This window comes from Nestor notabilis, unplaced genomic scaffold, assembly GCF_000696875.1.
Source record: "Nestor notabilis isolate BGI_N333 unplaced genomic scaffold, ASM69687v1 scaffold7277, whole genome shotgun sequence".
NCBI classification, from domain to species: Eukaryota; Metazoa; Chordata; class Aves; order Psittaciformes; family Psittacidae; genus Nestor; species Nestor notabilis.
In genome coordinates this window covers 153,320-180,051 of record NW_009935054.1, presented here as the reverse complement: position 1 = coordinate 180,051, position 26,732 = coordinate 153,320, and the positions used below count along the sequence as shown (strand labels likewise).

The 26,732-nt window shown below is 36.3% G+C and overlaps 1 protein-coding gene across 1 annotated transcript in view; it reads left to right on the top strand.

The window, feature by feature from the left end:
- Nucleotides 1-26,732, top strand: part of VAV3 (vav 3 guanine nucleotide exchange factor) — a gene marked incomplete at its 5' end in the record, with an annotated part of 88,488 nt that overhangs the window by 12,434 nt on the left and 49,322 nt on the right. Inside the window, 4 exons of the mRNA XM_010017628.1 lie at nt 12,071-12,172; nt 12,943-13,043; nt 22,487-22,509; nt 25,503-25,548. Coding sequence (XP_010015930.1) covers nt 12,071-12,172; nt 12,943-13,043; nt 22,487-22,509; nt 25,503-25,548 — 272 coding nt within the window. The remainder of the gene's footprint in view (nt 1-12,070; nt 12,173-12,942; nt 13,044-22,486; nt 22,510-25,502; nt 25,549-26,732) is intronic.

Below are 26,732 nucleotides of genomic sequence, written 5' to 3'. Positions count from 1 at the left end.
ATGGTCAAGTTCTTTCTTGGTGTGCCTGTTCCCCACTGTGAGTGGAAGCTTTGCATGCACAGGGGAGCGTAACTGCTTATTCCCTTGAAGAGGTGCAGTGCTTAACAGCAATAGCGGTTTATTTGAGCAGTTGCTATTTTGTTCTTGGAATTCTGCTTGTAATGGATGAGCCTATAGCTGTATGGGTAAATATGCGCTTCTAAAAAAGATATTACTACAAAGACTTTACTTTAGCAGACACGGAACGTTTAGATTTAATCTAGCATGTCAAATAACATTTGTTTAAGTGCAAAATCATCATATCCAAGATAATATTAATAGAAGTGTACAGCAAATTACTCAGCCAAATTAGAGACATCATGTGTTAAGTAAAAGTTTGTCAGCAATGTGATAAAGTTCATGGCTTATTTGCTATAACTGAGGCATTAAAAAACATTAAAAACTGATTGGGAGTGTGAGAGACAATTTTGTTGGATCTCCAAGTAGCATATCCTGGCTAATCTCTGTTGTCCTGTATTAAAAATAACCACAAGAATCAGAACAAATATGTTTAATAATATACCTAAAAATAACAGAAAATAATTGATATTTTTACGTTAAAAGGTAGCATTGACTGGTATATGCTCCCCCTCCTGTTCCCCCCACCCCCCTAAAATATCTCCTACAGATGCTTTTCTTATTTTAAAAATGCTTTCTTTTAAAAATAGCTGACTAACATATGTTTCAATGGATTTATGCTAACCATTCTTTATTAAAAGACAAAACTCTTGAAAGTTGAAGTTGTTCTCTATTGTATGCATGTATTTACCTCAGTTATATTACTCTGGAACTATTTAGCTCACTAATTATCAGGCTTATTTTCTTACTATGTGGCAAGTGCTTTTCTTGTCATTACTGTGATGAATTTAAATCTCTTTTATTCCATCATGAGATGATAGAATAAATGCTGAACAAATATCTTGATTATTACTACAGCTGTCTCATGTTGACATTAAACATTTGCTTCCATCCACTAAATATTTCATAGAATCATAGAAAGCCATGTTAGAAGGGATGTCAAGGATCACCTGGTCCAACCTTTCTAGGCAAAGCATGACCTAGACTACATGTCCTAGCACCTTATCCAGCTGACTCTTAAAAGTGTCAAGCCTTGGACACCACTTTCCTGGGGAGATTATTCCAGTGGCTGATTGTTCTCATTATGAAAAGTTTTCCTCTTATGTCCAGTTGGTCTCTTGATTGGAGTAACTTGTTACAATTACCACTAGTCTCTTCGAAGTGAATCCTTGTAAAAAGGGAGTCTCTTAAATACTGGAGCAACAGCAAGTGGTGGGGTGTCCCCTGAGCCTTCTTTTCTCAAGGCTGAACAGACCCCATTCTCTCAGCCTTTCTGCGTATGGCAGGCTTCCCAGTCCTCCGATCATCTTTGTGGCCGTTCTCTGGACCCTTCTCAGCCTGTCCACATCTTTTTATGTAGAGTGGGTACCAAAACTGAACACAGTATTCCAGGTGTGGCCTGACAAGTGCTGAATAGAGTGGGACAACGACATCTTCAGTTCTACTGGGGATGCCTTTGTTGAGGGCATCCTGTTGGTTTCCTCTGCTTCAGCTGCATGCAGTTCAGTCATATTGAGCTTGTTGTACACCAGAATGCCCAGGCCCCTTTACATTTCTTTGTGTGCAGTTTGTTTCTTGATCATAGCATAGAGCCAGGTGTGTGTTGTCTTCCTCACAGTGGCAGAGACCTTTTCCATGAAAGGCCACATATATTTTCCCACTGACTTAATAGCTGAAATCATTAGTGTAATATGACATGCAATATCTTATACTTGTTTGTGCCAAATTTATTTTGTCATCATTATGTCCAGTTTGCTAATTTAATTAAGTCTTTCTCCACTTTCTCAATGGTGCTTTTTAATCCACTCTAAAAATAGCCATCAGCAAACTTGGCTTCAGTATGTATTCTTAGATAGTAACATCTTGGACAGAAATGCATTTTAAAATGTATAGAAGAATTTAGGTTGGAAGGGGTCTGTGGAGATTGTCTACTTCAGTGTTCTTGCAGGGCTTAAGTTGCTCAGGGCTTTGTCAGCTCGAGTTTGGTACTGCTGGATTTCAAGATGCACAGAACCAATATTGCAAGTTTTCATGCAAGAGTTTTGTGGCATGCCTTTTAATTAGGCTTTACAACATCACTCTTTCACAAACTGAGAAGTGCATGAAAACATCTTGCAGGCAGAGGAACAGGCTTTTTTTTTTTTTTTTTCCTTTTAATGTACTTAGTTAAAATTTCACCTTCAGAAGTGTTATGATTGTGGTTCTGTTTTGACACTGTTACTGAAGTTGCAATATTAGCATCATGTCTAATTAGTAATGCCTGAAAAATCAGTGGGAAACCCATGATCATTACAGTGATTAGGGTATTCATTAACTGCATGGAGTTAATGAGTCTGACTTTTTTTTTCTTAATATCCAAATAAAAAGTATTTCAGACATGAAAGCCCTAAAAAAAAAAATTACTGGTTTTAGTTATAATTACACTGTATTTAAGTTTTAGGTCACTGAAGACTCTGTGCAGCAGCTCAGGTACAGTGTAACATGTTTTTGAAAAATTACCATTTCAGTTAGACATAAGTTCACACCCTGTAACTCAAGGGGTGCAGAACACATCTGATTGTAAGGAAATAATCTTGAGATTCATTGATTCTCAAAACTGATAGGTACGCATGCAACATCCTAGATTAGGCAAGCTACATAAATCGTAGATAGAGCTCATTGGTTTTCTAAATTTTAAAGGAAAGTAGTGGAAGAAACCAGGTAGGTGAAAAGTGTTCTCTTACCTATTGCCATACCTATTTCCAGATTTGTTTTGCACTCTGTGACTAATGACATTGGTAAGATTCAGCTCAAATAGATCTGTTCCCTCAGATAGTGCATTAATAATGCATATGCATTAAGACTTCTTCTGAGAGAATATTTGAGCTCTGACATATTGAACACTGACATATTAAATTAAAGCCTTCTTATCAGAGCACTTTAAAAGCTTTAGATATCTGCTGCATTTTTCAAATAGCCTGCAAAGATGTTTTACTTGTACCAGCCTCACACAGGTTACCAAAGCAATGAGCAAACATGTCTGCCTGGCTTCTCCATCAGTATAAATATTTCAGTACTGCAAAAATGAATGCCAAGTTGGTGTCTGGCAAAGAAGAATGGTTGCCTGTCATTTTTTATGACTCCAGTTGGTTTTGATCAAATGTTTATCAGGGTTGTAAGCAACCATTCACAACATATTTATAGTTATGCAATTCTTTTAGATTATTCCATACACAGCAAGAACTGTGTGTGTATATGATTAAAAGCACAGTGTAAGGACAGTGTAGAATGTGAAAGCAAAACAATTTATTAAAAGAATGTGTAAACACCTAGACATGATAAATATAGTTTGGTATTAGGTCTTCTGGTTCATGAAAATCAAAGATATCCCAGTCCTTATGTATTTACAACTTGCCTTACAACATGTGAGGTATGTTACAATGAAAATGTATTTCTTTCTTAAAATTCAGTGAAATAAATTTGCAGTGACACTGCATCATAAAAATAGAGTACCACCGTCTAAATATTGTTTTCTGTGCAAGATGTTATTTTTTTCTAGTCTTTAAACATGGACTGCTGTATTGCATGTTTGTCCTGATACTTTGACTGTATAAACAGATGTTCTAGTTTCTCCCCACAAACCAATGCTACCTTTTTTCTGAGGAGATTTAGGTGTTTATCTGGTAATTTGCAAGTTATGGCTATATACATCCTGTATTTTTACATTTTTTCACTCCAAGACATAGACGTTTTTGTTTAGTTAAATGTAAGTATATGATAAAATACTTAAAGCTTATCAAGACAAGTAGCTTTGTAAATTTGTATTTGTAAGACTTAGAACTTTCAGTCATGTATTAAGTTATGTAAAGTATTGATGCTTTTGATATACAAATACTGATGTGTGACAGAGCCTTGTTCCTATCAGGCAGTGTTTAAAAATGTTATGTAGGAATAGATTAGCTCAAAGCAGTCCATCTCCCATGCTTTTCAGAGAAGTAGGCTGATAAGAAAAAAGGAAAGCCATTATCTTGTTTGAAACAATGCAGTACGTTTCCAAAAAGTTAACAAGATAATTTCCTTGATCTCAAAAAAGCCACTTATCATGTGATCAAATAAGCAAATTTTCTAGCAGTCTTAGAAGTTGTGTGTTCTTCATTAAAAGCACAATTTACTTGTGATATGGTTAATTTAATCGTGTAACATGTCTTCTTGATGGAGACTCTTTGATGCGACAAACCAGAATGTTTGAGTATTAGCATATGGAGAATTGATTGATTGATTAATTTGGTAAATAGCATCTTCAAAGATGATTCAGAAATATAACAGCCTAGCTGCATCAGAGAAAATAAATTAGCTGTAAGTAATCAACATTGCTCCTGTGAGGAGAAGGTAGAGAAGAAGCTGAAAATCATCCTTTGTGGAGTGGCATTTCTCACCTTTAGTGAGAATAATCCTCTTAAGAATGTAATTTTCTCTCTTCATCTTTTATCAATAAATAATAAAATTATCGTAAAGATTTAAAAAACTATTTGTGGTTGTCTCTGAATGCTTACGTTATTTTATTACACAAATGCCTTTATATTAGATATTAGTTGTACGAAGTGATTGCTTGAAATGGTGATAGTTGCACTGAGACGAAATGTTTAGAGTGGAAAGGAAGGATAGTGCAAATCTAAGGCAGGTTCTGCTCTTTGTGGGGGTCAGGGTTCTAAGGGGAGTATGCTGCATGTCAAAGCAATAAGTGAGGTTGAACATCTCTTGGGACCTGCTTTGCACTTAATTCTTCATATGAGGTTTGGCTGAAAGCTTTTTGTCTTATTTGACAGCAACATGTATGGTTTTCTGTTTCCTAATTTCTCCTGTCCAAGTTATTACTGAAAACATTTGAACATGTGACAAATGTTAACTATATGCTATTGTCTGGTTAAATTTTCCAAAACTTTCTGAGATGCTTAGTACCAGTTGTCATGGCTAAATTCTGCAGTCCTTATGATTTTGAAAGGAAGTCACTTTGGCATAAACCAGGAATTTTAACTTTAGGATATCTTCATAAATTTTCTGTTAGCAATTAATAACTTATACTTACGGTAGGTCTAGGTTTATTGATACGTTTTCTGTGATGATGTCAAATATTAATTCAATAAGTAACCCTGGAATGAATATTTTCAGTGTCCTCAGGTATTAACCTGTGCCATTTTCTTTGTAGGCTATACTGCATGAATACAACATCAAAATTCATGTCAGATAAACTTTAAAATGTTCTTCAGCAGTTTGTGCTCAGGGTGTCCAGAATTCTGAACAGTTCTGTATGGAGCATTTTAAATTATTATAAGCATAACATGGAGTGCAGAATAATAACAGCTCTAAAATGCAAAGGTCTAACTTGGGATTGAGAGTTGAGGAGAGTTCAAGGTATTGATTTTTATCTGAGCTCTCTGTACCATTTCTTCCTTTAATACTTGAAACAGTTGCAATTCACTGCAGACTCCTTATCTGATACTTCATACATCTGCTTATTTGTTATGCTTCTGGGCTCACAGGTAGGCATACATACATTAATGGTTCTCTAAAGCCAAGTTTCAATCAAGTGAAATTGCTACTCAGTTTCAAATAAAATGCACTTTTTAAATCATGGGATATTTTGCAAGCATCTACATACAGTGGAACCCTGCGTAATTTCCTGTGACATGACTGCATTTCTTGAAGGGACTGATATGGGGAAAACATCTTAAAAACAGGCCTATGTAGCATTTCTGCAAAAAGGAGTTAAAGCCAAAAAAAAGTATCAGTAGAACTTCCTAGCATGTTTTTTCCCCTTTTGGGGCAAAACTGTCAACCTGAAAGGAAGGGCAGATGTCTTGCTGTACTGCTATAATGAAGCTGTGGCTCTCTGCTGGACAGCCTGTTCCCAACCCAAGAGCATCCGTACCTGGGCACTTGCTGCTGCTCCATGTCACTCGGAAAAACGTTCTTATGGGATTGCTACTAGGGGAAGAGAAGGTGGTTCTTCGAACCAAGTTTACAGTCCCACTGAATTATGACAATCTGGCAGAACATCTCATGGCTTAAATGATACCTGTGATGTTTATCACCAGTCCCCTGTGAGGAATGGCTTAATTCAATCGGTGTTTACAATGCTTTTGCTTTCTCAGTATTTAACAGAAGCAGCAATCTACTCAACAGTGTCTAGGACAGCACCTGCTCTTGTTGATTCCTTGCCTTGCTTTGCAGCCAATTCTCTTTTGAATAGAGCCTTTAAGATATCCATTTGCAAAGGGTTACTTTTACATTTCATTTAGTGTGATGTATTCATTATTTATTGTGCATATATTTGAGGAATATAAAACATTCCCCCCTCCCCCCCCCGTCATTTTGTTCTGTAATATATTTTTCCTTCCAGTTCAAGGAAAAATACTCAGTTTTACAATACTTGAGTCTAGGAGGAGGAAGTTAAGTACTCCAGAGAAGCATTTTTTCAGCATTAATTGAAATGTTTATAATGGATATAAGCAACACCTTTTCAATGGCTGAGACCTAAGGAAGGTCTTAATTGCTGAAATCAAAGTAGTATTGAAGAGCTGCCAAGGAAACAATTAAAAGAAATAGCCCTCAAAATACAGCAAGAAAGACAGAAGTGATCACTAGTGGAGGACAGCACTGGACCTTTCAGGCAGGTTATTTAAACTGCAGTTTCTAACTGGTAGCATTAAAGATAATAGTAAATAGACTTAGAGTAAAAAGAGGAGGAGAATTTTTCTTTGTGCTGTGTTACAAAGTTTATTTCCTTTAACTCCTTGTGGAATGTGAAGCGAACAAGATGGTAGATTTCCAGTACTGTCTGCTGCTCAATACATTCTTGTTGCTAGTGCTGTGCTTTGAGATTGACACCTCTAACCAGGAGTCAAAGCCAGCAGATTCTAATTGCTTCTACTCTGCGTTTTTGTAATATCACCTCTTCTCATTTGTGTGCTCTTTTTCAGTAGAGGAAGTGTGCCTTCATTCCATTAATTCCTATATAAAATTTAAACTTGCCATAAGAATTTAATTAATTTCATCAATGCAGTACTCTATCCTTTTGTTATACTTTTGTTAAATTTGGCAGCCAGTAGACTTCCAGTAATATGTCAATGCAAAACAAACCTGAGACATTAGTTCTTAAAGGCTAATACTGAAACATCTGAAGGGCAAAACAAGCAAGGGAAGATGTACTCATTATGTTAAAATTTGTGAAATAAGGATTTTTTCAATGTTTGTATCTTTAGAAATATGGCCCTTTTTGACTTCCATTTTAATGCACTTATTCTCCATATGTCAAAGTAGGAGGGAGGAGCTATAGAGCTAAAGTAAACTATCTTAGCCTGTTATTTATTTTCTTGGGTCACATTATCTGTAGCAATTACATATTTAGCAGAGAGTTAACTTAGAGTTTTGGGGCCAAAAGTTTAGTAGTTTTCCTGGTTCATTTTATTTTGGAAGCCATAACTGTGTAGAGGAAGTTTAAACTGACAGTACAAGAAATAATATTTGTGCCTGGCCTGCTGAAGAAATTATAATTAATTTGTTTTGTCCAACCTCTTGTGAAAGGTACTCTGTATAGCTTTTCTTTGAAACAAACATGAATGTAAGAATGTTAATATAAAATTGAATTGTTACTGTAAGGTAACCAAATGCCTGTTGTGTGCTATTGCTATACAGGCACATTCCGATCTTAAAGTTCTCTCTTCAGAACATGGTTTTCATTAAGGAAATGACAGTAACAAATCCCATCTAAGCTGCTTCATATTGATGATATTCACTTTTCATTGTAGTATACATCCTGGAAATTCTTTAGACCCAGAAAGATCCAAGTTCAGTTTTGTAAAATGATATATAGAACTTATACTGGATATGTCAAGATTGCCAGGGTTCATTGTTTTGATTTTGCTTAATAATTGCTGTTTTGATTGTGACATATTTGTGCCCTGAGGGTTAAGAATTAACCAAGTTATTCCAACTGCTATAGGAGTGTTAGAAAACCAGCTTAAATGGTTTCATTTTCATTTATCTACACAATTATTTTGATATTTTCAGGCAGAATAGTAGAGAAAGTTTATTCCCTGTTCTATAGGAATAGGCATCCAGATGTCTTGTCTGACAAGATGATTTTGCGCAATCTATAGCATTACTCTCTGGTCAACTGTGCCATTAATCTAGACGGAGATTATTACTAGAATAAATTCACACTGAAAAAGCTTGTGGGAGACTTGATAGCATGACACTTTGTGACACCATTTATAAAGGTGGTGTATTATGCGGATAGCTGAAGGCAGAGTTGGCCTATGATCAATTTATTCTTCTTGGAATTAAGAGTCAATAGAATGAAGTGGAACTGAAAACATGGAGAAGCATTTGTAAAAGGTGTATCTTTCACGTGCACAAGGTCAGCAAAAATGGAGTGCTCTGACGTCTGATGATATCAAGGGCAATCAAATAAGATATTTGGATAACTCTTTTTCTATGCTGAACTCTGCAATCTTTACAGACAAAAGATCTGTTCAGAGATGCAGGATTGACTGAAGGAGATGGTCATTCTGCTCCTTGAACGGTGGCTTTGATGACTGCTGCAGAGATGAGAATTGTATGTCCAAATGATGGAGATGAGCACGACAAGCACCTGTAGGTGTCTGGGTTGGTGGCGTAGCAGTGAATTGGTCCCAGTGTGACTAATATTCTACAAGTAACTTGGAAAGAGAAAGCTTTACTCAAAAGGCTCAGGGGCAGTCCAAGGACGTTGCTATAGCAACTGGAGTAAACCAGGTTATGGGGATCTAGCACTGGGCAGAAGAGCGCACTCATGGTTGCCCCTTACAAAAACTCTGTTCCTGAACTGAGGAGAGAACTGGAAAAATTTTCCTAATTACGGATTCACTCTGTATCCTGACATTTTGTCTCTGATAGAGTGTAGGAGTTAAAACAGCCTGAGGAAAAAGTAGAAGAGAGGAAGAGAAACTACTTTTGACTCCCCACATTGCTTGTAAAAATAAAAGACTATGTAAAAATAAAAGTTTTATCATGAAATGAAGAACATGTTCTCTGTTATTATTTAGCTCAGATCAAGTATTCCCCATATATGTGTGACTTCCTGCTCTGGCCATTCATCAAGACTGTTCAACAGCAGAAATAGATAAACATTTCATTTTCAGTAAGCCTGGTGCACCCCATAGTAGAGGTTGTTGTGGAAGGAAGACTGAGGGGCCTGTGAGGGCTTGACTGGTGACTGTTCCACTGTGATGGGGAAGGAACACAATTTAAGTCCTAAATTAGATTTTCCTAATGTTAGCCACAGAAGTTGCTTCAGAATGTTTGAATTTTTATAACAATAGTGTGGAGATGGTTTCCAAAATTTATCTTGTATTACATGTTTTCAGTTTTGTATTCTTCTTCTTATGCAATTAGGACAAATGTATTCAAATTTTAGCATACAATAGAGAGCTGAAGTTGTAAGTCTGTTTATCTGCATAAATGTGCTGTCTTGTTTAGGACATTGTAATCCAATAGTTTAGCCGATAGGTGCAATGAAACAACTTATGTTGAAAGGTGGAAGGTCTTGTGACAGCTCTTTTGTGAGGCACAGCTTCATTCTTTGCCATTTTAGCACTATGCTTTTTTTCATCTCAAGAATACCTTTTGCTATTAAGTACTATAAAATGAAACTGGATGGCTTTACAAAATATAAAGAAACTCAAATATTACTTCTAATGTAAAGAAGAATGAACACAGTGTATCATCTTTGTTCTGCTAATAGGAGATATACTTTCAGTAGTTCATGTATTTCAGTCTTTGTGGAAGACAGCTTGAAAGAAGAGGAGAATTTTTATATACGAAAGGAAGTTATCTAGCAATATGCTTGTGTTAAACAACTGTCTGTATGCAGTTGTCAATTTTTTCATCCATTATGCTTATTTTTGAAGATTAAATGAATGGATTTTTTTCTTTGATTTTTCTTGAAAATTGGTCAGGTGGTTAGGATTAGTTTGAGATGATTTAAGATCTGATGAGTCTCTACACATTAGGCTGATGTTTTTGGTTTTGGGTTTTTTTTTTTGTGGTGTTTTTTTTTTTTTTTGGACATGGTTTTGCAAGCTATCCTGGTCTGAACCAAATGGTCAACTAAATGGGAGTGTAAGTACAGTAATTTGTTCTAGGGAATTTTCAGGATTGTCCATAGTTAATTACATAGTCTAAGAGGTTTTAGCAGCCCCTTGACTAACATGTAAAATATAGGCTTTGCTCTGCAGAGTTAACAACCCCAAAATGTATAATACATTTTTCTCTTTGTTTAAAGCATTCTTTACTTTTTTTAAGATTATTGTTTATCCTGATACCTGTACCTTCTTGCTGTAATGGTAGTATCCATGCTCATTTTAGTTAGCAGGAGTTTTGGTACTGACATCTTGCATATCAGAGCTGAAGGAGAGACATGAATGAGGTAGTTAAAACAGTACCGAGTGTAGGGTTATTCTCAAGCATAAAAGTGAAATCCCATTTGCTTTTTGAGTACAGTTTAGTTTTCAGCACATTCATTTTCAGCAGGTGAATTAGAAGACTGACCTTTATGACATTAGGTACTTAAATAGATTCTTTTGAATGGGGCTTTTTTTCATAAGCCTTTTCATTCAGTCCTGGATAGACTGATGATTGCATTATTGCCGATGTTTATGTTTCATTGCAATTTGTGGCTGGTCTGTGTTTTAGTCTACAAGTTATTTATAATACATATAAAAGAAACTTATCTATTAAGTATTTCTAATGCATGAATTTTAAGTTTTACGTGTTGCAAAAAATTGTGGTTGGTCTTTCCTTTGAGTGTCATAGATTCTTGAATTCCTACCCTCAGGAATTTTTTTCTGTTTTGATTCCTGTGCATGGGCATGTTCCTATGCTTTTGCAAGAAAAATACAATAAATTTATGGTATCCTAAGCATTCCTATATAAATATTTAAAAATTAATAAATATTTTTTTTCTTGTCTGATAGTCTACTTTAATATTAAATAATGCACCTAGCATTTTAGTGTTACTGTTTTTGAAAATGTTAAGCTAGTTTGAGGATGTTATTGAATAACAACAAAAAAATCAATTGAACACCACCCCACCCCGCTCCCCCAGTCCTGGAAATGTGGAATATGACAGAAAAAATTGAAGGGTTCACTTAATAAAGTTTAAATAAACTTGCAAACAGTCACCAGTGCAACAAAATGATGAGTGGGTCATTTTAAAAATATACTCCCGCTTTAAAAAGGGATGAGTAGGGAGGATAAACAGTACAGTAATGGGCCAGTCCTTTGTATATGAATTTGATCTTTGGATATAAGCCTGACAGTGGTGTGGGTGGTATCTTAGCAGTGTGAATAGTTATCTTCTATTTTATTTATGTGTGTGTAGCAACAGCTGTAGGCATTGGGCAATGCATTTAAGAAAGACTAGCCAAACCCAGTAAGTATTTCCTAGTTGATTGTGAAAACACTTGTGTTATTCAGTGTATTCCTGCATAACTGTGATTTAATTGTCCTGAATTTCCTGCTCATCTCTTCAAATGAGGTGGTTCTCAGTATGAGTTGCTCTTCCTTGTACATCCACATAATAAAATATTTGAGAATGAAAAAGTGAATGTTTTTTATAAAATGATCCTAATTACTTGAACAATAAAAACCAGATGCTGTTTATTTTGATGTGTTGTTTTCTAATTATTGTGACAACTAAGGTAGTTACAGGGTGCATTTTAAGGACCAGGTCTGCATAGTATCATAATTCAGATTTTCTTTCAATCTGTGTGGTGAAGTCCATGTTTCCGGTTTAATTCTGTAAAAAACATTACAATATAAATAAGACTAGTAGTTCATGGATTCAATTTTCCTGCTGTGAATGCTGTGTTGTGTTTTATATTTCATTGGTTTAAAGCAGATTGTATTTGGCATTTTTTTTTTTCTTTTTTAGATCAAATATACGGCCAGACTATGCAGATACAAGCTTTCATGAGTTCAAAATGCATACCTTCAGTCGTGTGACGTCTTGCAAAGTCTGTCAGATGCTTCTGAGGTAAGATTTTTAAGTTGTAGGATTTCTTTGTAAGCAGGGCTAATTTCTGAATTTGAAGTAGTATATTTGAGTCACTGTGTCTCTGATACTTCACTAACAGCTCTTGCTGAGAAAGAGCTGTCTTTCAGTATACAGGCCACATAATGCATTGCTCTGCATAGGCATGCCGGTTGCTTGAAGATAGCTTGGGTATCTCAAAGTGCTATCTTGTGTTATATAGACATGTCCCTGGTTATCTAAGTTGTATTGAGTACATTAAGTACATTTAGAGTAAGAAAAGTGACTCATTATTTAGCAGCTTTTTTCTATCCCCCCTTTTTTTATGAACAAATTTAAAGTTAAAAAATTTGCAATATAGCCTATAAATTCCTCAATGCTTAAATATATATTCAAACTCACAACTCTCTTGAAATGGATCTTATTTTTCACGGCATCTAGGCAAATTGCCATTGAGATGAAACAAACTGTTTATCTATAGTAGGATAGATATGTAATGGTGAAATTTCAGGTGTACTAGACATACTTAGCCTAAGTTGCTTTGGGCTAAATTGAAATAGAGATTGTTATTCTACAAGTAGTCCAGAAGAACTATCTGGTTTTGATTTTAAAGCAGATGAGCAGCTTGTCACTCATCACTTTCTCTTGAGTCTTTAAGGATTATTATTATGCAGAACAGCAAATGACTTCTAATACCGTCTGCCATGTCTCTTATTTCCTTTATGTGTGGAATTTATCACTCTAATGTATCACTACCCAATTTTATTTTACAGGGGAACATTTTATCAAGGCTATTTATGTTCTAAGTGTGGAGCTGGAGCACACAAAGAATGTTTAGGAAGATTAGACAATTGTGGCAGGGCTAATTCAGGTGGTAAGTCATTTTTATTGTTAGAATACTATTTTTAATTAGGACATAAAACTTGCTAGATATAATTAAGGTTTAATTTACCTCTAATCTGTGTTTATTGTAACATATACACTTGTGAAACTACCATTTATAAGCACAATTAGAGTTGCATTTAGAATTCATAGGGATTTTTATTGCTGCTAAATTGAAATGTTCAAAAGCAGGACAGAACTGTTATAGGTCAAACCCAATTTCTTCGTCAATGTCCTATACAGCAAGGAATTGCTCTCGTTTTAATCATAGACTGCTCACATGTAACACCTACTGTATGGCATATCATCTATCATCCTTGCGGTTCTCCCTTTTTGTCTATGTCAATTTTCATATTTTCCTCTCAGCTCTTAAGCTGTTTGTTTGTCTTGCCTCAGCTTCCTCTTTCATCTCTTTGGTTTCCATGGTTTCTGTCCACTCACAATATTCACAAAAAGGTGATTGATGGTTCTTTACTTCCCACATCTAAGAATCATTTTTTTCCTCTTCTTTTAATCAATTCCTGTAGTCTGGGTTTCTTCCCTAGCTGTTGTCACTTTGCACTTCCCGATTCTTCTTCTACTATTTGGGACCTGAAGAACTCTGACTTTAGCTACCATTTGGTCTCCCTCAGATGACTTAAAATTTGAACTCTCTCCTTTCTGCTCAGTATTATATCTGTAACTCTTTTTCTGACATCTCTGGATCTCCCACTGCTAATGCCAAATGCTGGCTCTCATCATTTGTCACCCTTCCGTGTACCTATTCCGTGTACGTGGCAGTGAGTTTATTATGCTCCAGCCAGCTAAGTCACATAACGGTAGTGTTTTTGATTCTTGCCTCTGTCTGGGTTCTTAATTAGTCTTTCTTCTTTCTAGAGATGATTTGGTGCTGATGGGATGGGGGACACAACTGACAAACATATGTATTCTCACCCTTGAATTTCCCTCCCCATTAATACAGTTAAATTCCTATTGTTCGAATGTATTTCAAAGAGAAAAGCTGTAGGAAGAACGCATGAAGATTTCTGGAAAGTGTAGTTGTATATGTTGGCAAAGTTTCTAATTAGTTGTCCTTCTGACTTCTCTAAAATCCTTTCTAGAATGTACAATCCCTTCTAGAATTATTTCATAATAGTTTGTGAAGTTTCTTGCATATCTCACATAAGCTACTGCAACCTCCTCCATTGGGTTATTTTATTTTTGACATTACTATATACAGTCTTTGCAAATGCTGTTGCAGAGATAATCTCTCTCCCACTGCTTGAATTACATCATGGCTTCCTTCACTGCTCTTCAGTAAGATGCTGTTTCAAGAGTTTTGCCTCTAACTTTTTGGTCCTTCCAAAATGGTATAAGCTTGTTCATGTTTTTGTCCCTGTTTGTGTTACTCCCTGACTTCTACTTGGCTTTTGTCTCACTGTGCTATTTGCTTGCCTCATTCTTTCATGAAATCATCAGAATGGCAGGTACTGACTTTCTGGTGCAGTTAGTGAACTTAGTTTTCTCAGTTGCTTTTCTGTATTGGTGATTTTTTTCATACTATGATCCAAGTCTGCCCAAATGGCTTATCATTCAAGAACTCACTGAGCAAGAAATAACCACAACAGCCACAATAATTCCATGCTTTAGGATTACTCTTTTACTTCCGCCTCACATACTGCTCAACAATTACGCTCCCACCCAACTCCTTAAACCAAATAAAATGACACGTTAATGAGGCAACTAACACCCTAGTTGCCATCCTCACTTCTTTATCTCCTATCACTCTCTCCTACATTCTTTACCACCACATAGAAACTTAGAATAATGTAAATCAAATGCCTTCAAAGCCTTAAACAAGAGTTAAACGCTCTTAGTTTCTGCTAAGATCCACAGGATACTAACCTGCATCTCCCAAATGCAACCCAGATGCTTTAATTAAGGTAGGACCTTATCTAGACAGATGAGTCTTGATTCCACAAAACTCTAGTTAGGAGCTAGATGCCTAAACCAACAGGCTTCTGCCTACCAGATTGATGCACTCTCAATGCATATCAATGAGCCTGCAACTCAGCTTGAACTTCAATACACAGTTAAGGAGAGGAATCAAACCTCTGTAAAAATGCCTACAGCCTAATTCTTCAACACTCAACCATCTTACCTGTGACCTTCATTAACTGGTGACTATTCTCAGCTAACTATAAAGGTATTGGCACCCTTTACCTAATCTTTGGTGTATAGGCTGGCATGGTTTTCATAGCCCTTAGATTGCTTATCTGTGGAGAACTTGGACAAATAATATTTGGTAGATGGAAAAACTGTACAAGCAACCACAGTATTTTTCATTGAAAACACAGGTTTTTCATATAACCCCCTACAGATAACCTAAAGAAAACATTTAAAATTCAATTAAAATTTGAATATTTTATAGCAATTACATTTGAATAAATAGAGTGGAAAAACAAACAGTCGTCTTCACAAGAGGTGTATCTTCCCTGGTGTAAACCACCCCTACTTATACTTTTTTCTTTCTTTTTGCGCCTTCTGTTTTAATTGCTTTTGTAGTTTTTATTTTAATAGGATAGCTGGCAACCCAGGAGGCAGGAGCTTATCTTTCTGTTCCTTTGTAAAGATCAGTGGACACATATGGTGCAAAACAAGACTGACCATAAATACCTAGATAACACAGAGTCTGACTTCTTGTAGTTTTCCTGCATATATGCTTAAGTTGTGCACTTGCTAGAGGGAACAAATTAAAGGGGGGTGGGGGGAGTGAGAAACCCTGCCCCCCAAAAAAAACCTCCAAACCAAACCCCCGTAACTCCCCCCTAAACCACGTCTGCTTCTTCATAAATAGAATAAGTTATCATTTTACAACTTCAAAGGAGCAGATTGTTATTTTGCCCTGATTTTTGTAAAATGATACTGTGCTGAATCTTTCATTAGTGAAATTTGAAGCAACTGGATTGTTAAGATTCTCTTTTGTGTTGTATGGTGAGCTTATGCCCAGGTGTTCTGCTCTCTGCAATCTCTTGAACCTTCTCCTTTTCAGTCTATTTTTCTTCTCTGCAAAGGCTCCCAGTTTTCTGTAGCTGTAGTAGAAGGTAGAAGATTTGTCTATCTTCCACCTGCTCCTAAGGCAAAATGACAGAAAATGCTAGGCTGTGGCTTCCTTACAGCCTGCTCTGAGGGTATATCATAGCTGCAGAAACAAACTCTGAATTACAATTCCTGCTATTCTCCCCCTGGCTCTATGAATGAATTGAGTAGGGAAACGGTAAATGTTTTTGCCCACTTTGCTGAAAATGTGTCCTTTTTCTGCCTGGTGAGGGACTTTGGCCCTCATTGTTACTCGTTTGGAGTACGAAGGGAAATCTTGAGATTTTTCTCTACTGTTTTCCATTTTCATTGCCTTTATTCCATCTTTTGCCTTTTCAAAGAAAGAAGTGTTATTGTTTGAGCAGTGCTGCCCATTCGTAATGTGCACTGAGTAAGGAGAGGTTAAAGAGGAGGAGCTTTACCAGTTACTGCTTCCCCATATGGTCCAGACGGGGATGGGACAATTCAGACTTTTTTAAATACTGGTTTTGCAACTTACGTATGAATGATTTTCTGGAGCTGTTTTCACTTTTCCAGAGCTATGCTTAGAAATTGTGCCTCCCATAAGGTATCTGCCATGCTTGTTAAGTTATGAAATATTATTAAAGGAATTGATTAACCAACCTGGCCTAGTGGAAGGTGTCTGTCCCTCTTCATGGGAGGGAGTTGGAACTACATGATCTTTCAGGTGCCTTCCAACACAAATCATGTAAAATTTAGCATTTTTATTGCATTTTGTGGAAATAATATGCTCTGCATGCACAAAATTCTAAAATAGATTTCATTTTGAATCTTTTTCTTTTGAAATCTTTAGAGAAATTAATTTATGATAAATTAATTTTTTCTAGTGGTGCTCCTGTGGGGAAATTACCAAAGGTGGCCTGAGAGTGCTATTAGCTGAGAAGTTGTGGAGCATAGCCAGAATGCTTCTACAGTAGCAAAATGCCTGGGCTATTTATTGTATTGCTATATATTTCTTTTGTTTCTATGGGACTATTACAGCCTTTATCACAGGGTATAATGGACATAAAATACAACTGTCCTTTTAGGAAACTGGACGTCATTATTTCCCAGTCATGTGGTATTAGTTACAGCCACAGACATGGAATACATACATACATACATACATATATATATATATGTATGTATACATACACCATGATATATGTGTGGTTTGTTTAATCTGGTATTCTGTCATTTTGGTAATGGTTGATTCCAGATGCTTCACAGTAAAGAGTAAATTCTTTGTGTGGTAGTCAGTGCCCTCATATGATATTACTTTCTTAATCCTGTTAAACTTTCATCTTGCATTTTTGGAGTTCTAAGAGTTTTTACATCTTAATAAAGCTTTTGCATAGCTTCCCAATTTTTGTTGGTAGAAAAACCTGACTGTGTTTCAGGAGTTTTGGAACAGTGAGTTCTGAAGATTTTTTTTTTTTGTTTGGCTTTGTTTGTTTGGTTGTTTTTTTGTTGTTTGTTTTCATAGGTTGCATATCTTATCTGTGTTATGTTTGACTTTTTTACCTTTTTAGTTTAATCTGTGACTTCGTGGCTTTTTGTGAGAAGAGTCAGTGGAAGCCTTGACTGGCTGCTTCTATATGATAAATTATTTTATAACTCCTCGAGACTTCAGATATGTATACTCTCTGAATTGATTAGTCTTAAATTTTTTCTATTATGTCTTCATAAGTGGAACTTTTTCTCTACCACAATTTTCTTTCCTATTCTGTGGGTCTATTTCTAGAAGTCTATTTGAAAAGAGGTGATCAGAATTCAAAACACTGCAATGAGAATATACCATTAGGTTTCTTAAAGGCATTTTAGTTTTTCTCAACATTTCCTGGTTTTGTACAGTTAAAGATTTTGTTTTCTTTTTAGATCCCTGACCAAATACTTTTGCTAGCTGTTCTGAAATGATGCTTAGAACCTCCCTGAGTGGATTAAATCTCTTTTGATTTCATTCCAAGTCAGTTTGTGAAAATTCAAAAGGCATCCGAAGACAGATGAAAGCTTTAGAATGACAAATTTAACAAGTGTCAGATTTAGATGATACACTTATGAGAGAAACATTGACAAAATCTGAAGATAAATTGCTGTGTTGTCATGCTATGCTTTATACACAAACATATGTCAGCTCTTCAGATGTTTTGCTTCAAAGAAGGACAGTTAAACAGACTGTAGAAGTTACAGTGATAATAGATGCAGAATTAATCAGTTGAATTAATAAATAGAAGAAAACGTCTGCATTTGTCTCTTGATTTTTTTATTGTTCCTGCTCTTGCTATAAATCAGCAGCGCTAGTTGAAATTTTCTGAGCTTATTTCTGTCATTAATGATTTAACTTTTTTTCCCCTGAAATGCTGCCCTGTACAAGCTCAAGTAGTCCTCTGTGTCTTAACATATTTTACTTCTATGCCCTATCGCTTAATTTTTCTTTGACTTGAAATCCTCCATGCCCCCTCTTTTTTGCTAATGTTCTAGTGAAGTCTGTGCAGCCTTAAACACAAGGCCTTATGAAATCCTAAATCACATTGATTATAAAACGTACAGACGTATTTTCTGTCAGGGCTGTTTACAAGGACATATGTGGTGGTCTTTCTGTGGTGGCTGATGTGGGGATCTCTTCTTCTCTTTCTACCTCTTCTGGCTTCTCAACTGCATTTCTATGTCTTATTTCAAGGCACAGGACAATTTTACTTATCTAGTGAAGCTCTTCTTTTTGATGGAAGGGTTTTCTTTTGGGAATAGTTAAGTAAGCATGAGTAAGACACACTTTTAGTAGACAAAAGGATAAGTTCCTGCTGTCATTGTACAGGCTATTCTGTGGCCCTTGCAATTTTTGCAGAAGTCTTCAGGACTGATAAAACAGTATCATTCTGCCCAGAACATGCCACAGAATTGCAGTCTGTTTTCTAGCTTAAACCAGCAGAACTAACAATTGATTTCTATTGCCAGGTTGTAATTTTTCCAAGTCTGCCTGATTAAGTGTTTTTGGGCAAATATTTGCTGGTTCCACAGATTACTGAATATTAGATGGTTCATATATATGTACATAGATATGGTTCTAGACTCTGAAAATGTTTTTAATATTTTAAATATCATGCCAAACCCGCAAAATTTTCTACTTTATATTGCTGTACCCAGGGAATGTTAGAAGTATGTCTCACTGGGGAGTAAATGGATTAGAAAAACATTAACTGGGCATTTTAATAGTAATTTTTAGTTAACTTATGCATGGCTCCTTTCTCCTTTGGATAATTCCATTTGAAAAAGTACTTCTTTGAAAAGAAGTTTCTTCAACTGTGTGATGAACTTGAAAGTAAGCGTTATCATATGACTGGGTCAAGTTTAGAGTTGCTTTCACATGCTGATGTTTATGCCCAGTAATATAATCCATGCTGTTTATGTAATAATTGCTTGCTACAGCACATTAGAGATCATTCATGAAAAGCGTGTATTTTTGACATCTGAAAAGAAACCAGCAGCTTTCACTGTTTACCTTTTTGCTGGCTTGATCAATAGTTGCGAAATTACTGGCTCTCCTTCAAACCTATCACGTCAAGAGAATTGACAAGTAAATGCTCAAATTCCAGAATATTCATTGGAGTTATTGACACTTTGTATTTAACTGCAATAAAGGTTGTGCTGTATTGTGTAACTAACCATCCTTACTCAACCTGAACAGAAGTCACGCAGGGGGCTTGATATTTTTTGCAGAGTCCTGCACTATGGTACTTCTAGGTCATGATTTGCTTTTGTTTTGATTATGCAGTGACTGGCTAAATGACCGGTAAGGAGCAGGTAGTCCCACAGCTCCTTCAAAGTGGCTTGCTTTATAGTTCCTGCATTTTAAATATTTTGAATTTTCTTTTAAAATAGGAAGGTGAGTAGTTCACTACGGATCCTTTTTATTTATTCTCCATTTAGTTAGCATGTAAATCCAGCTGCTCTGTTGCATCCCTGAGGAGCAGCTTATTCCCATTTTCCGTTCTGTGCTCCCTCACTTATTGAGGCCAGCTGTTGATCCTTTTGCTTTTGTAGTAAAATATAATTATCCAAATGTGACCCAATGGTATCATGGCCTGAGTGAATAAGCAAAAACCCTAAAAATTGTGCTGAACTATGGCAATAAAAGTAGCTTGCTGTCAGAACTGAGAACTCAGTAATTTCACTGGCACATTGGTGATGAGCAGGAGCTTTAATTAAAATTGTCATGTGTAAAATATCTGTTGGTGGATATCCTCAGACATCTTTATTTTTTTCCCTAAAAATAGAAATAATGTTTGGATTTTTTTTCCTCTTGTACTTGTGTAACATATGAAAAGAAGATCTCTCATGAGGAAGCAATTCACATAATTCAGTAAGGAATATCCTGAAATACAGGAGTATTTAAACTGTAGTGAAATAACAAGATAAGCATAAGTAATTTTTTGATAGGCTTTTAGGTGGAAATAGAGATACTATATATTTTTCCTGATATGTTAATAGTGAGGTCATAAATGACATTTTGGTCCCTCAGTGTTACCAAAGTTTGGGGCATTTTTTCCAACCTCCCTCCTTTCCTTTTAATGAATTTTATTTTATACAAATTATCAGGTGTACTTATTAGCTGCCTATGTAGTGATCTATTGAATCTAATTTTTGAAAACTAATCAATTAGTTTCTTAATTATTTATTATGAAAAGTTTTGGGATGCTGCAATCAACAAATCAGATTCAATTCTTCCCATTGGAGGATAGAATTCCATTTCACTTTTTGGATAAAAGATCTGCTGAACTAAACATAGGCTGTTAAAAAACAAAAACAAAACACAAGGAAACAAAAACCCAACCCCAACAGAAAACCTCTAAGTCTGGATTTGAAGTTTAGCACCCCCTGCAAGTACTTACCTAAGTGACTTCCCTTCATATGTGGTCATTTACAATGCTGAGCTGAAACATTCGAAAAGGTGACTTTATTCAGATTTTGGCAAAAATCCTGACTGGCATATCAAATTGCCAAAGTAAATATCAAAATTATATTGAATGTGAGCAGCATTTAGGCAACTAATTCCCTCAGGCTCCTTAGGAAGCCTCAATAGTGTATCTGCATCTTTTCCTTTGGGGGCTGGCTTATTTTTCTTCTCTTTGCTCACTTTACAAATGCTAATTAATACCTTTGGAAAGGTTGTAATCATAAAAGTGTTTATTGAGGATGACAGGATGGTGTGTCTTTGGCACACTATATGAGAGGAAACAGTGACTGAAAGTGTACGTGAGAAGAGAGCTCTGCCAGTGGTAAACAGGCTGTGCTTCCCTGGCCCAGCCCAGAGTCTTGAGCTGGCGTGCTCAGTCTCAGCATGCCTTTATCATCTTTGCATAAAAAATCTAAAAGCCAAAGATTATTTTTCCCACACTTTACTGTTTAATGCAATTTTCATTATTTATTTATTTATTTATTTATTTACCAAGCAGAACAAAACCTACGTGCAGTTAAAGCTTTTTACTTGATTTACTCTGAATATGGCTTATTGTTTGCAAGATACTACGGTAAAAGTTTTCAAATGTGATGAAGTACAGACCTGGCATGTGTGTGCTTTGCCTCAGCAGTATGTGCAGTGCTAGAGCACACGCAGGTAAATACAGCTGTGTATGGTTTGATAAGGCACAGAACCAAAATCTAGCATATACCCAAATACCTATTACCAGATCATACATAGAAAAAAATGTAGAAAATACCCATTTTATGTCTTTTGTGATAAGTGGTGGGGTGTGTGTGTGAAAATGTTATTGTCTTGATGCAGTCCTGATCATCCACAGGACTGTATATTTTTTTTCCTCATTTTTAAATAATACAAGTGAATTCATAGAAAGAGAGGCATTTGAAACACCAATGGCTTCAGTTTGTGGTATACCAGTGCAATGCTTAATCTTAAAGACAGAAAATAGAAAAAATTTTGAAGCTAAAGGTATACATATTATCTTGATATACATTGCCATGCGATGGAAAGACAGAGACAAGAAAAGGTGTGAACTCGACTTGCAGCAAACGACAGCTTTTGAATTTGCAACAATTCAATATTTAAAAAGTATTTTCAAAAAGTTCATGAAGTGTGGATTGCTGTGCCACCGCTGGGAAGTGCAGCAGAGCTGGCAGCGGGGAGCCTTCCCGGCCGGCTCAGCACAGGACTGAAGGGCGGGGAGGAGAGCAGAGCAGGGTTTGCACAACACCCCTGGGCTGCTGGGGCGGCTGCAGGTATCAGGTAGAGCAAGAAGGCAGCGGTGTTTCTGTAATGCAGCACAGCACACACTAAGATTGCTATATAAACAGCGTACAATTTACAATTGCCAATAATGCCAATTTTTACTTATGTTTCAGAACACGGGAACCTGAAACACGAGGTAAGGATTTTTTTCCTTTACATGTAATGTTTATTTTGTTGGTGACATAAGAACTCCTTACTTATGTTGGAGCAGGTATGTTTTCTTCTGTGTTTAACAACAGATTTCTTTAGGGTGGTGGGAAATAGAAATTGTCTAAAAAACAGTGGATTCATAATTAAATATAAATGTATTCTGTTCAAAGTGCGAGTTAATTTTCACTTGGTATGGCTTAGGTGCTGACAGCACTGGAAGGGGTAGAGATTAGTTGTTTTTTTTAAGTTACAGGTAGAAAACATACACTGCTTCACAGCTGGTGTCTAGATCCTTACTTTTCCTAGACCAAATCTGGTAGTAGTTAAAAGTAGTCTCTCATTTTTCTTTTTAAATACTAGTGAGTCCTGCTGGAGTAACATGCTAGTGTATCAATCTTTGCCATGCCAGACTGCGGGGTGATGAAGGATCAGCAGGGCAGTGTTTGCCTCTTCATCTAAAAAGACTTTAGTTGCTTTAGAGCTATCCAGCCAGTGATTATGGAGTTTGTATAGTCTGTAGAGAATGGTAAAATGGGCACTGTACAGAGAAGCTACCATGGTGCACATAGTGTACCTTACTGTCAGGCCAAGAATGCTGTAAGCTACCCTGGGATATTTTCTCCCCAACTCCTGGTGCCTTTCCACTATAGTACCGAAGGGCATAGCAGCTGGGTTTTGTCTGTCACTTCTGACAAAGGAGAGGTTGTGATTCAAATGTAACATCAAGTAGTTTCCAGTGTTTATTTTAGATGAGTTTATGGTAATAAATTGCTTAAACTGCTTAAATGATATGCTGCTTATTAGCAACATATGAGTGTGTATATTGCTTCTCTCAGTGTGTTGTGTATTTGATGCTATCACTAAAACAGGTGAAGGAATTGGAAGGATGTTATTGCTGACATGACTGGTGAAGGGGGATTCATGGGCAGGGCTGACCACATCTGTGCATGGTGATGTGTGAGCTGTTTTCGTGTTACCGTGACCCTTGGCACCCTCTGGTGAGCTCCCTGGCTGCTGGCCTCCAGAAGGGCATGGTGGCCTGGGAGCAGCTATGGGTGAACAGAGGGCTGCACGGCTGTCCACCACAGACCATGCCTGAGGCACTGCTGCCTGCCTGCTCTCCTCACTGCTCCCTCAGCCGTGTCTCCTGCCCTGTGCTGCCCAGCTTTTCATGCCTGTGCCTAGAAATACCTGCTAAGTAAGGGCACTCTAACATATAAAAGGTACAGCCTAATACTTGCAGTGCTGGGACTCATAAACATATTGCTTACTTGGTCTTGTGGATGAGGTTGCCAGACCCACTAAAGCTAACTGTGGTGAACATACTGTGGCTGGACGAAGAGAATATATACACTAGATGTATCTAATCCATCTTCCTCCTTGGCTTCTCACCCCCTAGCTTGATTCGTAAATGTTTTTTTGTGGGGAAAAAATGGTTTCCTTTCTAGAGCTATTGATTTGCAATTGACTATTGAGTCAACCTAAAACATCAGAATTGCTTTTATTTTTACCAAGACTCTTGTTTAAGTGCCTGCTTTAATTCTCTCTGTGCAGAAGTAAACTTGAGCATAGATTTGGATCTATCTCTATTTAGTTTTCATAGTAGTAATGGAATAAAATCTACTGGTACTGCACTAATATTTCAAGATATTGAGCATGTATTCATGCAGTATGAGAATTATTTCTATCTGGTCCTTTAATGTATATAATTTATGTTATCACAGAATTATTATTATTTTTTTCATTTCAATTACATTTTTTTTTGATCTTCCTTTGTGCTTGCTTTTCTTATTCCTGCCCCTTTCCCTCTCCTATGCAATTCTGTGGTTACTTGCCACTCTGCATCAATCCTTATCAGCAATACAGCCTACATTTAAAATTAAATATCTAGGATACAAATGAGGCTTTTGTTTTTATTCATTAATATTACCTTCACTGTAGCAGCAGTTTTAAATTTTTCTACTTCCCACTGCAGATGAAAAAAACTTGCATCCTTTCTTAAATTAGAATTGCGGGGTACAGAGAGAGTGTATCCAGAGACTCAGGAGTTTGAAAGCTGTTTTTATACCAAGCTTTTGATTTTGCCAGCTTGCTAAAGGGCTAAGTTGTGCCTCAGGTTACTGCTTTCTGGCTTGCCTCAGTGTGTGTCCTGCATCAGCTTATATCAACTGCAAGTAAATCAGAGCAACCTAATTGTTCCCTTTGTTATGCAACATGCTTTTCTCTGCTTGGTTTGATTAAAAAATAAATAAATGCATGAATTTTCATGCAAGCTACCAGTTAAAACAAGTTTGCAAAAGCAGATCAGTAGTTCACAGATATGTGTTATTTCACATTTAAATTGTCAGGGATCCATGTAAGTGTCTTAGTGTATATAATACATTAAAAAAAAATAAAATTCAGTCCTGTAGGGGAGTTTCTGAATTCACACAGTTTTGGTTTATCTAAATCTAAAAAAAGAGGGAGGCGAGTTACTAAATATATTTAAGTACTTGCCCAGAAAACAAGAAAATTAAGAATTCCATAGGAAATTTTAGCTACCTTAAGTACAAAGCAGTAATAGCGAAAGTTTTGACCTTATCAAAGCAGCTTACATTTCTTTAATACTTCAATGTTTGTGGACATTATCTGGGGCAGATAGTGCCAAGCTGTGTGTTTTCCCCTATCCTATTCATAAATGATTTAAAGAAACCCCTGTTCTTGGTATCAAAAGATGCGGATGTATGAGCAAACCTGCTATGGACTAAGAATCTTTTGAGCCTAGCATCAGAAAAAATGGAATATATGAAAAACTGTCTACATTACTAAGTATATTTTTCAAAATATGATCTTTCTACAAGATAAAGATAATTGTGGTGGTGGTTGGGGGGAAATAAGAAAACCAGCTTTGCCTAGTAGATTGTGGGAATGTCAGGAGTGCAGTGTGCCTACATGAAAACATGTTTATTCATATCCTCCATTTGCATTTTTGTTCTGCAGAAAAGAACAAATGGAATTAGAAGAAATTCTAGACACGTGGACCCAGGTTTGTGTCATGGCTTTTTAGTAGTTAAACAGAAAGTAAAAAGAGTGAGAAAGCTGTAATTGACTTCATCAAGTTGCATTGTGAATGCTATTGTAATCCATGAAATGTTGAGAACTTTATTGCTAAAATTGTGAAGGTCTAAAGCAATTGTACTGCTTGTGATTTCAAAGGTAAGGTCAGCTGGTTGAATGCAATTTTTTTTAAAGCAGTGAACCTTAATAACAGGGCTTTTCTTTATAAGAAATAACTAAGTGATGAAAAACAGACAGTTGCTTATAAAGCTTAGGTTCTTATCTGCAAAGTTGTGGGTATTCTAAACCCTCTTAACTGTAGTGGTGCTCAGTGCTTAGCTGTACTGAATACAAGTTGCTCTTCTAAAAGGCCGAAATAAAGCAATAGCAGTTTTAGGTAGAATTTCAAAGTGGTTTTATTCTTTTTGTTAGTTTATAATAGATGCTTTTGTGGAATCATGGTAACAGCAGCCCTTGAGAAAATTAAATGCTTGCTTATAGGCTGTGTACTCAAGTGGGGGAACATTTTCTCTGGAGACCCATTGTGTTTCTCTATAAAATACTCAATGGTTTTCAGTGTAACTGTGATTTTAGTGTCATTTTTATACAGTAATTACATTTCTGTCCTTTGTTTCTCATATAGTTTAATTACTGAAGATTTGTTATGCAGATATTTAGAACAAAACTAAGCTGTGGATTATTAAATATTTCTAGATGTGGGCACCTGAGAATAGTTGGAGTCAAACATTAAACAGAATGGCAACTCTGTACAATACGTTACAGCCTGGCAGAGCTAAGCACTTTTCAAAAAGTAGGAATGCTGGTTGTGCCACTAGCATTGCAGCTGCCTTGGCTCTGAAAGTCTGAATGTTGTAACTAGCTGAAGCAGACCACACCTTTCTTACTCACGTACCTTTGACATGTTTTGGAACACGTATTGTCACTTTGTTCCCTCTAGCAAAAAAACTTGCTTGATGATTCTCCTAAATTGTTCTGTGTGTTGTTGACTGAAGTCATAAAAGAAAAAAGAAAAAAAATAAGCACCCTGTAACTCTGAAAATTAATACAGTCAGAGTCGAAAACATCAAGAATATCAATGAAATAATGCAGAAAAGGATGACAACAGTCCAAGGGGTTTGTTGTGATTTCTTCCCATTCAATGGTATATGTTGC